General features: G+C 51.7%; 1 protein-coding gene across 9 annotated transcripts in view; it reads right to left on the reverse strand.

Annotated features, from left to right (window-relative positions):
- Positions 1–12,065: 12,065 nt before the first annotated feature.
- CHST10 (carbohydrate sulfotransferase 10) overlaps positions 12,066–15,093 on the reverse strand; it is a 32,397-nt gene continuing 29,369 nt past the window's right edge. For all 9 annotated transcript variants that reach the window (XM_081157189.1, XM_081157194.1, XM_081157195.1 and 6 more), the window contains one exon: positions 12,066–14,228. In XM_081157189.1, coding sequence (XP_081013315.1) covers positions 13,691–14,228 — 538 coding nt within the window. In that variant the 3' untranslated portion in view covers positions 12,066–13,690. The remainder of the gene's footprint in view (positions 14,229–15,093) is intronic.

Below are 15,093 nucleotides of genomic sequence, written 5' to 3' on the forward strand. Positions count from 1 at the left end.
TGAGAGTCCCTACTCTTAGAAAGACTGGAGCCCTGAATGGGGCATTGGGATAGAGATGGGGACACTGGATAGAAGACAGATGGCCACTTACCACCATCGAGGTGTGAGGAGGGCTGTCATGAGGAAGAACCTGGCTCTCACCAACATCTCACATCAGAGGAATGAGTTTTCTATTTAAATTCTTCTTGCTGAGCCCTGGCTGCACATTCGTGGCAGCCATTAGAGCTTTTTCCAAAATACTTCTGCTGTCTACCTTCTGAAGACATGATAGGGTTGGATTCCCTGCCCCCTTGTAATTGGGTCTGGCCAATCCGTTGTGAGAGTAAGAGGCACTTGTCCCTTCTGTCAGCCTGTAAGGACTGGTACAGGGCCCGGGAGTCTGCCCTTCCTCTGGCCCCATGCCCCCCATGGCAACATTGGAGATGATGGCTGCCCCACCAGTTGGGTCCCCAAGTCCCTTAATGAAGAACAACATCCCCCTGCCCACCTGCAAAAGCTGTGAGGCTGGAGGGGCATAAAAATCCGCATTGTTTTAAGCACCTGAGACTTTGGACTGTCTGTTGCTATAGCACAAATTGGCTGCACATCAAAGTCTTCCAGGAACTTAACACCCCGACGTCATTGGTAGGGGTCCTGAGAATCAGGATTTTAGCCAGTGAGCTTTTGTTTTGGAATACTTCCAGATTTACGGGAGAGTTGAGAACATGGTACAGAGAGTTCCCATATGCTCTTGGCTAAGTCTCCCCTATGGTTAACATCTTCCAGTCCTGTGGTCCCTGTGTCATAGCTAATGAGCCAATATTGGCACATGGTTATGAACTAAGCCTCATTCTTTATTCAGAGATCTGTGGTTTTCATCTAAGGCCCTTTGCTGTCCCAGGAGCCCACCTAGGATACGGCATTACCTTCAGTGGTCACATCTCCTTGGGTTCCTCTAGGCTTTCCAGTTTCTGAAGACCCTGACAGCTCTGAGGAGTGCTGGTCAGGTGTTCTGCAGATTGTCCGATCGAGTTCCTTCCATGTGTATCTCATGGTTAGACTGGCACGGTGGGTCTTTGAGAGGAAGACCTCAGAGGTGGTCACCGATCAAGGGTCCGCGACTTCTCACTGCTGAGGCTGACCCTGCTCACCTGGCTGAGGTTGGGGTGTCAGCTTTCTCCCTCCTTCTGTTCTCCCTCTTTGGACTCATCAGGCGTAGCCCACACTGAGGGAGAGGGAGCTACATTCCACCTCCTCGAGAGAGGATTAGCTACATAAATTATTTGGAACTCTTCTGTACTGGAGATTTGCCAAGTCTCCCCATTTGTTTATCTGTTCAATTCTTTATATCAGTATGGACTCATGGATATTTACTGTGTTCATTGCTTATGATCCAATATCTTATTGCCCCAATTGCCCAGGGTCACGGGGCTCCTTCAGCTGGCTCCTGTGTCCCTTCACGTGCCCCGTCACTGTGTCCCCTGAGCACTTCCTGACTCTCTGGCACCACAAGATACTCCAGGTCCATCCGGCATCTTACCTGCCCCGGGCCTAGAATCAGTCATTTCTTCAGTGAGCCCTGGTTCCTTTTATTGGGAGATGGTATTAGAAAAACCAAGATGCTTGGTTGGGCATCAGATTTGTAATTTAATGTTCAGCAAAGTTTGGGAGCCCCTGAGGAGATCACAGGGGTCTATCACCCTGGCTGCACAGGAGAAGCACACAGATGTCAACTGTAGCGTGGTGGGTGGTTCCCCCTGGGTCCAGGGGCTTCACACCTACAGCACTCTACCGTGCTATCCCCAAGTATTCACCAGATAAGAAATGCAGTCAGTAGGAAGGTTTTTTTCTTTGCACTAATTTGCAAATACTGTTTATACCAACATTTACTAGAGTTTAAGTCTTAGCAGAATGTGCACCCTGTGCTGCTAGCATTCTCTCTGTCTTTTCCTGGAGCTCAGTCCTTCCCTCAACACCCAGAGAATACGAAAGGTGGAGAAGCTACTCGCTCAAGGTGGCTAGGTCAGTCCAGGATCTAACCCAGGCTTCTGAGCCTGACTCTGGGGTGACCGCCTTCTTTTTGGGACTAGGAAGAGAGCTCTCATTGGGTTTGAAATGTGTGCGTGTGTTCGTGTGCATGAGTATATGTAAGCATGTGGAGTATGTGTGTGTGAATTGTGTGTATACATAGTATATGTAAGCATGTGAATTGTGTGTGTATGAATTGTGTGTGTACACGAGTGTAGGTAAGCATGTGGAGTGTGTATATGTGAATTGTGTGTGTGCTTAGTGCATGTAGCATGTGGAGCACGTGTGAGTGTATGTGAATTGTGTGTGTGAGAGACCAGGTGACTGTGTGATGGACAGTGAGTGTGCAAGTGTGTGTGAATGTGGTGTGTAAATGAGATTGTGTGTAAGTATGAATACATGTGAACGGATGTGTATATGTGAGTGTGCATGTGAGCGTGTGTGTGAGTGAGTGTGAGTTTGGGGTGGGAACAGGTCCCGGTGACACCGCCCCCTAACTGTCCTCGCTGCTCACACCATCTTGAGCCTCCCAGCGGACACCTCCCCTCCAAACTCACGAGGCGCACAGGGGCTCAGGGACGGGGCTCCACGCCCGGCGCAGGGCCAGGCCCCCCTCGCCTCCTCCTGAGAACCTGGGCGCGGCACAGACGGTCAGACATTCCCTTTCTTGTCATCGCCGCCTTAGCTCCACGAGCTCGCGGGCGGCTGTGTTAGCTCTCCGCCATAATTAGCAGTTTTCTGATATCACACTGACACCAGTTAATGATTCCCTCGGAGACAAAGCGAGTCCCCGGGATGCGCTGGTGAGGGGATAATTCTGCTCCCGAGAAGCCCAGGCACTTGCTGTGTGGTGACTGTTGGTCACCCTGCAGTGTGGTCCCAGGAGGGGCTCCGTGACCTGGGGTGAGGCCATGGGTGAGGCCATGCAGGAAGGGTGTCACAGGGGTCCCCAGGCCTTGTCCATCCTCCAGCTCCCGAAACTGGCAGCTCTGGGAACCTGCGCTCATCCAGCCCATCACTGTCACCAAGGCTGTGACAGAGCTCACGGCAGCCCCGCCTGGGCCCTGGTATGAGGAAGCTACGTCTGTCATCTCCACCCTCCTCAAGCTGGCTGTGCACCCAGGGGCACCCACCCTCTCTGTGCTCCAACAAAACTAACCTGTCCTCATCCTGTTCCCTGAGGGCCCTGTAGTGTCCCCTCTCCCCTTGAGCACAGGGGCACTTGGTCGCTGTGTGCAGCAGGGCCTCGGGGAGGGACAGCAGATGCTGAGCTGGGACCAGGGCAGGGTCCGGGCCCAGGGGCCACTTCTCCTCCCAGGGCGCCTCTCCTCCCTGGGGAGCATGACAAGGGGGAACCGAGAGTTCTGGGGACACAGCATTACGTGGGACACACCACAAACCCTTCAAAGTCTTGTTTGGTGAAAAGAAGAAAAACCACCCACAGGCTATTTCTACCTGGGTTATTCTAGTAATTAGGTTTTTTTTGCCTGCGTGACTCAAATAAGGACCCTCTGGCGTCTCCCTTTCTTAAGTGAGAAAGTCCCTTCTCAATGGAAAGTTCAGGCTTGAGGTGAGAGATCAGGCTTCTTCCTAATTCTCAGACAGCGAGGCTGCCACACCGGGCCCAGGCGGGCGGGGCCTTCGTGGCCTCCTGTCGGCCACGTCCTCCTTGGAGGGGCCTGTCACCAGTGCGCCAGCTGCCAGAGCCCGTCTGCGCTCGGGGCTGCGCTGGGCCGAGCCGCCCCAATGCACTGGCCGCAGCTCAGCTCAGCTCGGACCCGGACCCGGCTGTCCTGTCAGCGCAGAGACAGCTCCCCTGCTGTAAAATGAGCAGATCAGGGCCTGCCTCGCCCGGCCCGGGAGAGGGTGACACGAGCGAGCACGGGGAGGCCACTGGGGTGGGGCCTGCGCTCATATATAGACATGTCTTGGCTATTCCTCTGGGCAGTGCGGCGAATCTTTCCTGCCAGGCTCTACGCCGCTTTCCTTTAAAAGGCAAAATCCAAAGTTATTTATTGAGTAATGACTACGCGCCGGATGCCTTCACAACCACTGCTTCTCCAATCCCGAGCCAGCTCTGAGAGCTGGGGGTCAGTGGCCCCACTTCATAAGTGAAGAGGGGGTTCAGGGAGGTTAGTTCATTGGCCCAGGTCACACAGCTTCGTAGTTAAAAGATCAGGAATGATTTCAAACACAGGCTCTTCCTCCAGCTTGTCACACAACCCCCACCATCTCCTTCCATAAAAACCTCACAATGACAAATAAACCTTGTCCTGAGATATACTGCAGCGTGGCCACAGATGTTTACAACAGATGACATCAAAAGTCAGTTGTGCAAGAACCCACATAGGACAACGCAAGGGTGGCCCACGTTTGAGAACACGTGCTTGGTGAAGGTTACTTGCTTTTATTTTACTGAGAAACAACAGACAAACAGTGCAAAGGATGCGCCCAAGTTTAAGGGCCAAGTGAGCGGCTGAGATTCCTGTTTACCTGTTTAGCTCTTCAAAGGAGCCCCACACTCCATGGGCTCTGCGACGGCACAGAGTGCGGAATCTGCCAAACTGGAGGAGGCCAGATCCCAGTGCCCACCGCCTTGTTAGTGTGTAAGTGTGCGTGAGTCTGTGAGCAAGAGTGTGTGAGAGTGAGTGTGTGCATGTGTGTAAGAGCATGTGTGTGTGAGCGTGTGAGGGTGTGCATGCATATGTGTGTGAGCATGTGTGTGTGTAAGTGCGAGTCTGTGCATGCATGTGTGTGTAAATGTGTGCATGCATATGTGTGTGCAAGTGTGAATGTGCGTGCACGCATGTGTGTGAGCATGTGTGTGTGTAAGTGTGAGTCTGTGCATGCATGTGTGTAAATGTGTGCATGCATGTGTGTGTGCAAGTGTGAATGTGTGTGCACGCATGTGTGTGAGCATGTGTGTGTGCATGCATGTGTGCACACCCAGGCTGTGGAAGGAGAGCACACCAGCACTTCAAGGCCACTCTATTATGTATCATTTTTCATTTCTTAGAAATAAATATGAACCAATATGGAAACCTGTCAGGATTTGATTGAGTTGACAGTGGCACCAATGGTGTGGAATATTTCTCAGTATTTTTCTGTGTTAAGCAATATTTCATTTCAAAAATCTGTCTCTACATGCTGACATCTTGCCATTTGCCATCCCCAGCAGAAGTCAGGACTTTAAGAACGTGTAAAGTCAGGAACCTTTTGCAAATTGACCGCACTTGTGCCTTCTGCAGCCCCGCCTCGTGGCAGGGGCGTCAAGGCCGTGCGGGAGACAGGAGTGCAGTGCGTGCTTCAGGGCTCAGAAGGAGGGACTGCAGAGCCTGGGAGCCCACACCCCACCTGCTGCCAGGCGGGGAGGAGATGGTGCCCAGAGGGGGGGCACAGGGTCCCCCAGACCTGCAGTGACAGAGAAAGGATGGGACAGAGAAAAGCAGGCCACAGCTGCACCCCACAGCCAGGGGCCAGGCTGCCGCTGCAGCAGGCCCGGGAGCAGAGCTGCCTCAGAGCCGCGTGCTCACCGCAGCAGCCACGCCGGCGTCTCTCCTCCCAGCGCTGGGAACGACCTGCGCTGCTGACCACGCTCCCCCTCCTCGGACCACTGACAGGCGCTTCATGCACGTGAGCGCCAAACCATGGTTGAGATTAATTTCCCGTTTTATAAATTAAGAAGTCAAGGCTCCGAGGAGTGAAGCAGCTCCCCAAGCTGAGTCCAGCCCGTGTCTGCACCACACAGCAGTTCACACACACACACACACACACACACACACACACACACACGCTGCCCAGCACCATCCAGTAGCAGACGGAGCCAGACTCACACTCACGGTCGGGACCCTCTGAGGCACAGGTTTTGACTGTGGCTTATTGTATTGAGTATTTTACCTTTTTAGAGAGAGGGTCTATAGTTTTCATCAGCTGCGAGCCAAAAAAGATTACATAAGGTTTCCAAACTTCTCTAACAATGAAAATAATATCTAACAGTAATCTTCCAGCAGCCTGTTTTCTGGATCAAAGACTCTTCCCTCCTGACTGCAGGGAGGGACAAAACGGTGTCCCAGCTGCTCGGCTTTGCAGAAAAGGGGTGTCCTCCATCCCATCCACAGGCAGCTCCTTTCTCAAATCCAAACACCAAGACAGACCAGGCCCCTAGCAGGCATTCCTTCATTCCTGTGTGTGCAGCGACCCCATGTGGCCATTTCCCAGTGTAACCACTTGCTAACTAGCTCTTCATTTAAAAAAATCATGGGGTTGCTTTCTTTCCTTAAAAGTTTTGCTTTCATCCCACTGAGGGGGGAGGGCGACGGAAGCAGCTCTGAGTGGAAGGGGTAGGCTGGACCTGCCTGCACAAATGTCCTTCTGGATGCTGACTCCGGAACCCTGGAACTCAGGAAGGGGCTGAGAGTGTCCCCTTATAGCAGCATCAGGGAGACAGCAACAAGGGGATCAGGACAGCTAGCCTCAGGGTCTATTTCTGCCCTCTCTGTCCCCTCCACCTGCCCCACTCCTCGCCTCGCCCCCGCCCTCAGCAAGGCTACTGAATCTTAGAGAGAAGATAGAGGCAGACAGGTGAGACCAAGGAAACTGCTTCGGTGTAACCGAAGGTGGTAGAAATGGGGGCCTGTTGCGTGAGAGTGGGAAAGGCCCATACGGATTATCTAAGCCAATCTGTCATTTTAGAAATAAAGTCAGGGCCAGAAGTTGGAGGAGGTCTCTCCTTAAAACCACCCAGCAAGAAATTGCATGTAGCTGCTATTAACATATGCTGAGTCGTGCCTCTTAAACAACATAAAGGTAGTTTTCTCTCATGTAACCTAAAGTCCCGCGGAGGTAGGTGGGCCAGGGCTGCTATGGTGGATCCACAGTATCATCTCAGACCCCAGCTCCTCTGTTTCTGCTTCGTCAACCCTGAAGCACAACTTCTATCCACAAGGTGACATCATGGTCACAGCATGGCTGCTAGAGCCCCACCCATCGATTCTAAGTTCCAGGCAGAAAAAAGAAAGATGGAACAAAGGCAAAAGCTCATTTGCCAGAGGTGTAAGCTTTCTTTTAACTAGCGTTTCCTATTTTCCAGTAACTTCCCTCATCTCTTATCAGCCATCCCTACCTGTAAAGGAAGCTCGGGACTGTAGTTTTATAAATGGGGAGCTGTCGTTTCATAGTCCTGAGGCGAGGCAGAAGGAAGATACCGGCAGCTAGAAGCCTCGCCTGTGACTGGTGGCAACCGCAGCTCCTGAGTCTTCAGTGCTTACTGTCTCATCTCTCCGCACGATAACCCTGCCAGCTACGGTTCGTTATTCCCATTTCACAGGTGAGGAGATGGAAGCTGAGGTTGGGACCTGCACTGTAGCTAGTGAATGTTGGAATCAAAATCCGAACCTAAACTCCATGGTCTAACTTTATGGCCCCAGTGGAAGGGGAAGAGCCACAGGACTCGCCCAGGGACTTCGGCCCTAGGGCCACTTTCAGAGCTGCTCCGGGGCCTCCTCATCATTGCTTCCTAATTGCCATGGGGAGAAACAGCGCGAAAACCTTAGTGAGCTTCCTGGCTCACACACCAGAGCCTGGGCTTAGTGGGCACTTGAATGGGGACACCGCCCCCTGGAGGAAGATAGAGAAAAACCACAACAGGACAATCTGTAAGGGGTGGCGGAGGACCCCTTAACTTGTGCAGCCGGTTCTTTGATGTCCCCAACCATAAAGTGGGTATTCTCACTGCTGCCATCCCTCCCCTCCTCTTATCCTTGGAAGTGAATATACTGCTATGCGGGGCCGAGGTGAGGTGTGTGTCATGCTGTGCAGGGCAGAGGTCCTTGACGCTCTCCTGCTCAAGAACCAGTTTTGATTTATCCAAAATTTTATGCATTTCCACAATTGGCTATTTTTAAGTTTGGTGAGAGATACCGTAATGGAATGACAAAAATTGTAAAACATCAGAAAACTAATTAACATTAACCATGAGGTTTCCTGCATATATTTGGGGGGAGAAGAAAACAGGTTGTCGCTTCTCTGCTTTCCAGAGAAGGGGTCCTGAGGGTCCCCAGCTCTCCTGGCCTGGGCCAGGTGACCACACCTTCCTGTGGGGTGGTCACTGGCTCAGAAGTCTACAGATTGGGTCACAATGATCTAAAATCTGACCAACACAGACCATCGTGTGGTGAAGGCCTGGGGGTGGGGGCGGGGGCTGGGCAGAGGGTGATTAAGGAGGGGGAATGGGGGACATCTGTAATACTCTCAACAATAAAAAATAAAATAAAATAAAATAAAGTCTACTGAACAACTGAAGGCTAGAGAATACATGGCTGCTAATTATACTATTATCCTTCCAGTTTGTGGATAATTTTGCAGGGGAGTTGCTATGGCTTCTTTAGCTTTACTCTAAAGAAAGGTTGGTTCTAGTACTTTTGCCCTTTAGAAACTTCTTTAAAATCATAACATTGGTTTCTCCTCTTATTAAACAACATCCATCTATGACCAGCAATCCCATGCTTAGGTATCTACCCGAGAGGAATTAAAACACATCTACACAAAGACTCGGACGTCCATGTTCATATCAGCATGATTTATAAGGGCCGAGCACTGTAAACAATCCGAATACCCACGAAATGGCGACCAGATAAACAAAACGTGCTGTCGCCACAGGGTGGACCACCCACTCAGCAGCAAACGAGGTGTGACGATACGGATGGACCTACAAGACGGTGCTAAGGGAAAGAAGCCATGCTCAAGAATCGCCACATCGTGTGATCCCATTTAGGTGAAATATCTGCTAAAGGCCAACTACAGAGACAGGAAGATCAGCACGGGGACCCGACAGAGTCGAGCTGCCGAATGGTCACCGAGCGCCGCGCTACTACGCACAGAAGTTCCGAAGTACATCTTCCTCTTGTCACTTTGCGAGATGAAAGTGCAAATTGTTACAGTTCTTTTAATATAGGGCACTTTCCTAAGAAAAGAGGCAAAATACGCCCAGTAAGACGAGCCCACATTTAGGAATCTGCGTGCATGCGTGAGGGCATTTATGTTCCTTTATTTAGCAGCTCTGTCCTCAGGCTTTGGGCGGGGCGGGGCAGAAGCAGCGCCAGTTCATAACTTGCTCCCCCGTTAAAGGCTGGCCTCTGGGTTGGAGGGAAACCTGACGGCTGCTGCAGCCATGCCAAGGAGGTCAATGAGCGATCCTGTCAAAAACACTATATTCAATGATTATACCAAGTCAATTCAACATTTACGGAGCACCTACTGTGTGCAGGCTCCGGAGCTACAATAATAGATGGGGAAAGTCCCTGACCTTGAGGGTCACACAGTCCTGGGTGGGAGGAAGGGGCGTGGGTAGTTTGGGGTAAAGGAGAGTAGGAACTGTGAGATGTATCCTTTTAAAAATTCTTTTCAATACCAGATAACGGACCCGAGGCTTCCTTGCAGGGTCAACAGGATTTAGGTTTATTTAATCTAATATCCTGTTGGCAATCACAAGCCCTCCGACTTGCGGAATGACGACCTAGTTTATCCACCTTGATATACATGTCTGGGAGCGGGGAGGGAGACTCTGCTCCCCTTGAAACTCCTCGGTGCCAAGAGAATGAAGACGACACATGTCCCAATTCCACAACTGGTCCATCATGATGTCTCCAGGCTCCTCCATGCCCTTTACCGCGAGACCCTTGGACATGATGGTGTCATAAGATGGGAAAACCCTGCCTATGAGGAACAGGCCATTGGATTATGCGCAAGAAGTAATCATTGTCATAAGTCACTGAAATCTCGACGTTTATTTGTTACAACAGCTAGTGTTATCTAATAAAGAAATCTGTATCTTGATATTGGTGCTGCAGTTACAGAAACTTCAAATATCTGACAGTAGTTTAGCGGTTAGGGGCTGGGTGGCAAGAAAACAAACAAGATAATGTAGCTGGAAAGATTGAGACGCAGGTCACGCGGTGGTGACCTATTGAGTGAAACCGTCACCTGTGATAATACGGGTGACAAAGAGCAAACAGGCTGCTGGAAAAAGAGGCAAAATGGTAATGTGTATTGACTGTTCCACTCCAGAGTTATGGGGGGGGGAGGGAAGGGGAGAGAACTGCTAAATTGGCAAGCACAAATATTCCAGAAATTTGGGCCCTTGCAATGTGACAAAAATTGAGTCAAGATTCCAGACAATAGGAAGTAAGACTGAAGATGGCCTTGACCAAGGCCCATTAAGACTTATCAGCCTCGAGGAAAGTAGATTATAAATGTGATATTCCAGCCCAGGCCTCGTTTGAGAGGCGCCTCTACTAGTAAGCTGACGGGAGGCTGGCCTGAGAGGGAAGCAGATCAATTCCTGCCCCCCCCCCCCCAGTCCTCAGTGTACCTGCTGCTCCCGCGGGAAGCCCTTCCTCTCCCAGGAGCCTGCTGTTCTGAGCTCTGGAGCCCCGCAGCCCGGGGCAGGGCTTGGAAACCGTACCTTGAGCAACACAATTTTCATCAAATAGTCAGCAAGGCTTCCTCTGTCCTGTTCGGCTGCCACCCTGGTTATTCCCCCCTCTAACCCAGGTTGCTGCTATTCCCTGCTTGTGGAGATTCCAGCTGAAGGTCGTGCTGGGGTTGAGAGTGGGAAGCAGGGTCGGGGTGGGGTGAGGGTAGTGTGTGGGGAGGGGGGACTGACATCCCCGAGGAACCCTCTGGGCCCCTCCCCTCCCTGGTCAGAGGCTCTGGCTCCCAGGATCCCCTGGGAGGGAGGCCGCCTGGGTCCCTCAACCTGGCGAGTGGCAGCATCTCTGTGCATAGTCAGCCACCATGAAATCAGACCTCATCTCAGCTCTGGACTTTTCACTGTAATGGTTTTCTTCGCAATCCTCACCCGAGGACATGCTTTTATCAATTTGAGAGAGAGCGGAAGGGAGGAGAGAGAGAGAGAGAGAGAGAGAGAGAGAACACAGGTGAGAGTGAAACACCCACATGCACCCTGACCGGGGATCAAACCCGAAACCTGGGCATGTGCCCTGACTAGGAATTGAACTGGTTCAACCTTTTGGTGCTCGGGACAATGGTCCAACCGAGCCACCCGGCTGGGGCTGATTTTCAATATAAGACGAAACTAAAATGTGTGAGCAGGGGAGAAATCCAATTAAGAGAAAGCGATTTGTGACACGAGCCAAATAAGTCAACCTAACATCCAATTTGTAAATTTAGGAACTGTCCTCCAGGCCTTAAGACTACTTCTTAGAGACAGAGTTGCTCCTTAGGCTTGCTTTTTTTTTTTGAGAGAAACATCGATCAGTTGCTTCCCACATGCCCACAAGTGGGGATCAAACCCACAACTTTTTGGCATTTGGGATGATGCTCCAACCAACTGAGCCCCACCAGCCAGGGCTTATGCTTCTTTCAAGTCCAGGCTTAATGTGACTTCTGAGTTCTCACCTAGACACTTCCCACCAGCCACCCTCTCCTGCTGCCCATCTCCTTACCTGGAGGTGTCTGTCTGGTGTCCCTCTCTGTGAGCCCTGCCCCTTGGTGGCACCCAGCCTCACACCCACCTTAGTGCCCCTCCCCACGGGGACCCTCCAGCTCCACTCCCTCGGCAGGTCCGGGGTCAGCAGCAAGGCCCAGGGCTGAGGACACAGGGCTCCTGGAGTGACAGCTGTCCAGGCAACACCTGCCAGGTGAGGGAGGTCCCCACACAGGCTGAGTGTTCGTTTCCGGGAAGGATCCAGCTGGGTTGGCTCCAGGCTACGTCTGCAAAGTTGCAAAGCTCCCTCTGCCTGGGTGACAGAGAGTAGACCCCTCCTCTGGAGGCCCGGGCAGGAGGAGGTAGATTTTGGAGACTGAAGGAAGTTAACAACTCAGTGGAGGGTGACTGCTGTGGAGCGGCTGTGAGGGGTCAGGGGCCACAGTGCATCGGGGTGGCCATGGGGAACAGAAGTGTGGGACATACTGGGAAATGTCCAGATGTTCTGGCCGCCAACCCTACTTGTTTGGCAAAATCTGTTAGGAAAATGACCCATATTCCAAAGAAAAGTGACCTAAATCTAAAAGCCAGAGGACTAGGGGACACACGGGACCCAGCTTCCAACCTTTATTTCTGAGAAAAAAGGTATTTTTTTAAAAATTAGGACTAACTTTAAGGCCTTAGATTCAAATATATTATTCACACTGTTACATGTCAAACAGAAATGAGGTAATCAATCAGCTTATTAGGTGTGAAACGATTTTCACAAGACTTTACAGAAAAAGAACTCATGTTACATCCCCTGCGTGCGAGCTGATGAAAGGCTACCACACTGACGCCCCTCGGTCCATGATGTGGCAGTCCCACCGGGGCCTTCCCGTCCGTGGTCCTGCTGCCGGCAGTGGTGGGCAGTCCTACATGGCCCCACACTGCTGCCAGGCCCAGGGACCCTGCGTGGCCACAGAGCCCTCCCTGGAAGTGCAGCATGTGTTGGGGTTGGACAGTTTTTATTTATTTTCACATTTACAGACTCAGGCAGCCCCTTTGAGAAAGGGAAGGTGGAGGCTGCCTGGAAGAAAAGCTGGGCTCACGGGCACGTGGGGATCTCACAGGGAGATTGTCCTGGATCTCAAGGGCCCTTGGTGTCAGCAGGCATCTGACATGGTGGCTGCCTCGGCCCAGGATTTTATTGCTGGTGAACCTCACTGTCCAATGCAGAGACTGGGATAGCGGCACTAACAGAAACAGGTCCAGTGGGGAGCACTTTGCTGATGAAACTGAACCATGTAAACTGAACTGACTGCAACTCGGAGCCCTGCTGGCCTTCAGCCCAGGGGAGGGCCCAGAGGAGACAGGAAGGGAGGCCCCGCTGCCCATCCAGGTGGGACAAAGACAAGACAGAGACAATCAGGATGGGCACGCCCATGCCCTCAGCACCCTGGGATCCAGAACCTCCAGCGCTTCCTTTTCTGGGTCCACATTCCCTTTGAGGCCCTCAAAGACATTCACTTTCTCAGGTAGAAAAAATGCACACTCCACTCCCCTCACTTTCCAAAACTGTATGTCTTGGGCTGAATGAGATGATCACTTAGCAGGCAGAGGATCAGCAATACGGACTGGAGGTACACATACACGGGCACGTATTCTCAAAGGTCAGACTGCCTGAAAGTGCCCTTGGGTTACCCCGAAATCTCACAGGAACGAGACAGTCATGGAAAGGTTTACCTCTGTGATTATAGCAGCGTCGAGATGAGAGCCAGAGGTGAAGTTTTATTATGCAGACTTGGCCCTGTACTAGCCCCTGCAGTTTCTGCACACCATCAGCTTCTCAGGCCTTCTAAAGTGCTGGGTGCCATTCCTGCAACCCTTCGGTAGCAGGCACGACCACCCCACAATCTAGGGGAGCTGCAAGCATGCCCACCTCAACAGCTGAGGGAAATGACTCCGAGTGTGTGTAACGTTTCCTCCTGGCCTGTAAGTTCATTCTCCTTCTAAGGATCTCCTAAGGAGAGCAAGGACCTCATGGCATTGGTAGGGGTGGGGGTCCTCAGTGCACCTGATGTTTAAACTAAACCATAACAGTCGGGGTGCAGCTTCACTGGCCGAGGCGCACATGGGCCCATTGGGTGCCTGCGGGAGGCTTCAGGAGTGTGATGGAAGGAGTGTCACTTCCATGCTCTGTCTCCGCCTGCTTAGCCTCTGGTCTAACAAAGGTATCTGAAGTCACAGTCCTCCATGTTAGTTTAGCAAAAAATCTGGCTTCTGATACCCAAAGAGCTTAAAGTCCCCTTCGAAACGGGCATACAGGCGCCGGATGTCACGTTTGCTGATGCCCAGGAAGTAGTGTTCCACCTTGGTTTTGTTATACACGGTGATGCCTGGAGGGATGGTGGGGTATGACACCAGGTGGTCTATGCCCGCCTCTTTTAAGATGTATGGGGCGTCATCCTCCAGGGTCTCGTGGTGACCAATCACACTGTATGCTATCTCACAGGGCGCACACAGTTCTACGTACGTCACCCAGTGAATGATGTGGTCCCCAAACTGGAGGTCCAGCCACCTGTGGTTTGGATCGCCCAGGTAGCGCACAAAATCTTCAAACTGGATGCCGCGGGTCTCCGTGCGGTTCCTCCTGTATTTCCTGATGATGCCGGGGGCAATCTCGTGTCTGTACCACGGTTCAAAGCGGGGATTGTGCACGAACTTGTCCTTAAAAGCAGATATCAGTCTTTCGAAGGGATCTCTTACAATAAAAAACTTGAAGTAGGTTTTCAAGCTAAGGAAAAAAATGAAGATAAACAAGGTTAGCTGATGCTGGTGGTGGTGACACCTGTGAGGGTGGGAAGAGGTAACAGCTGGAGCGGCAGCTGCCAACATTTCTTGAACCCTCACCTGGGTGAGCCCTGAGGTGAGTGCATCACATGCGTCTCAATCCACTCAAACACCACGGAAGGCAAATCCTGCTAGTTAGTACCCATTTCACAGGTGAGGAAATGGAAGCTCAGAAACTAATTGTCCAGGGCGACAGTACTCGCCCTCGGGGGCCACTGTGAAAACAACTACTTAACCCATGTTTTGTTTTACTTGAGTATTTCAAAACTTTAAGAATGCTTAAAAGTTTTGTTTCTGGGCAGAAAATCCTAAGGACAGGAACTCTGAATAAGCTAGGAACAGCCGAGGCCAAAGAAAGTTACTTTATATCTTTAAAGATTCAATTCAAGATTGCCAGGGGAAGGAAAAATAAGAGGGGTGGTTGTAAAGAAGATGGAGAGCGAGGCTTCAGGCTCCAGCAGGCTGGAAAGTTGGCCTGGGAGACCTGCGGGAGTGGCAGTGGTGGTGCCAGGGTCCCAGTGAGATGGTGACGACAGCTGAGGCCCCTGCTGTTACTGCAGCGGCTTACTCCACGCCAGAAACTGCTCAGTGCTCCGCACCTTTTAGACATTTCCTCTCAGAGGAGCCCCAGGACGGTACAGGATGGCCCTGACCCAGCTCTAGGCTCTGGCACTGAGCACCCGAATTCTGAAGGGTTTGAAAAAGGTGGGAAGACTGCGCAACTGGGGCTGGAAGCAATGCAAAGAAGGTGCTGACGAGCCAGAGAGCAAAGTTCCGGTGACCGCGGACATTCTTACTCCTTGTAAACT

This window comes from Miniopterus schreibersii (genome assembly GCF_964146895.1).
Source record: "Miniopterus schreibersii genome assembly, chromosome: 13".
NCBI classification, from domain to species: Eukaryota; Metazoa; Chordata; class Mammalia; order Chiroptera; family Miniopteridae; genus Miniopterus; species Miniopterus schreibersii.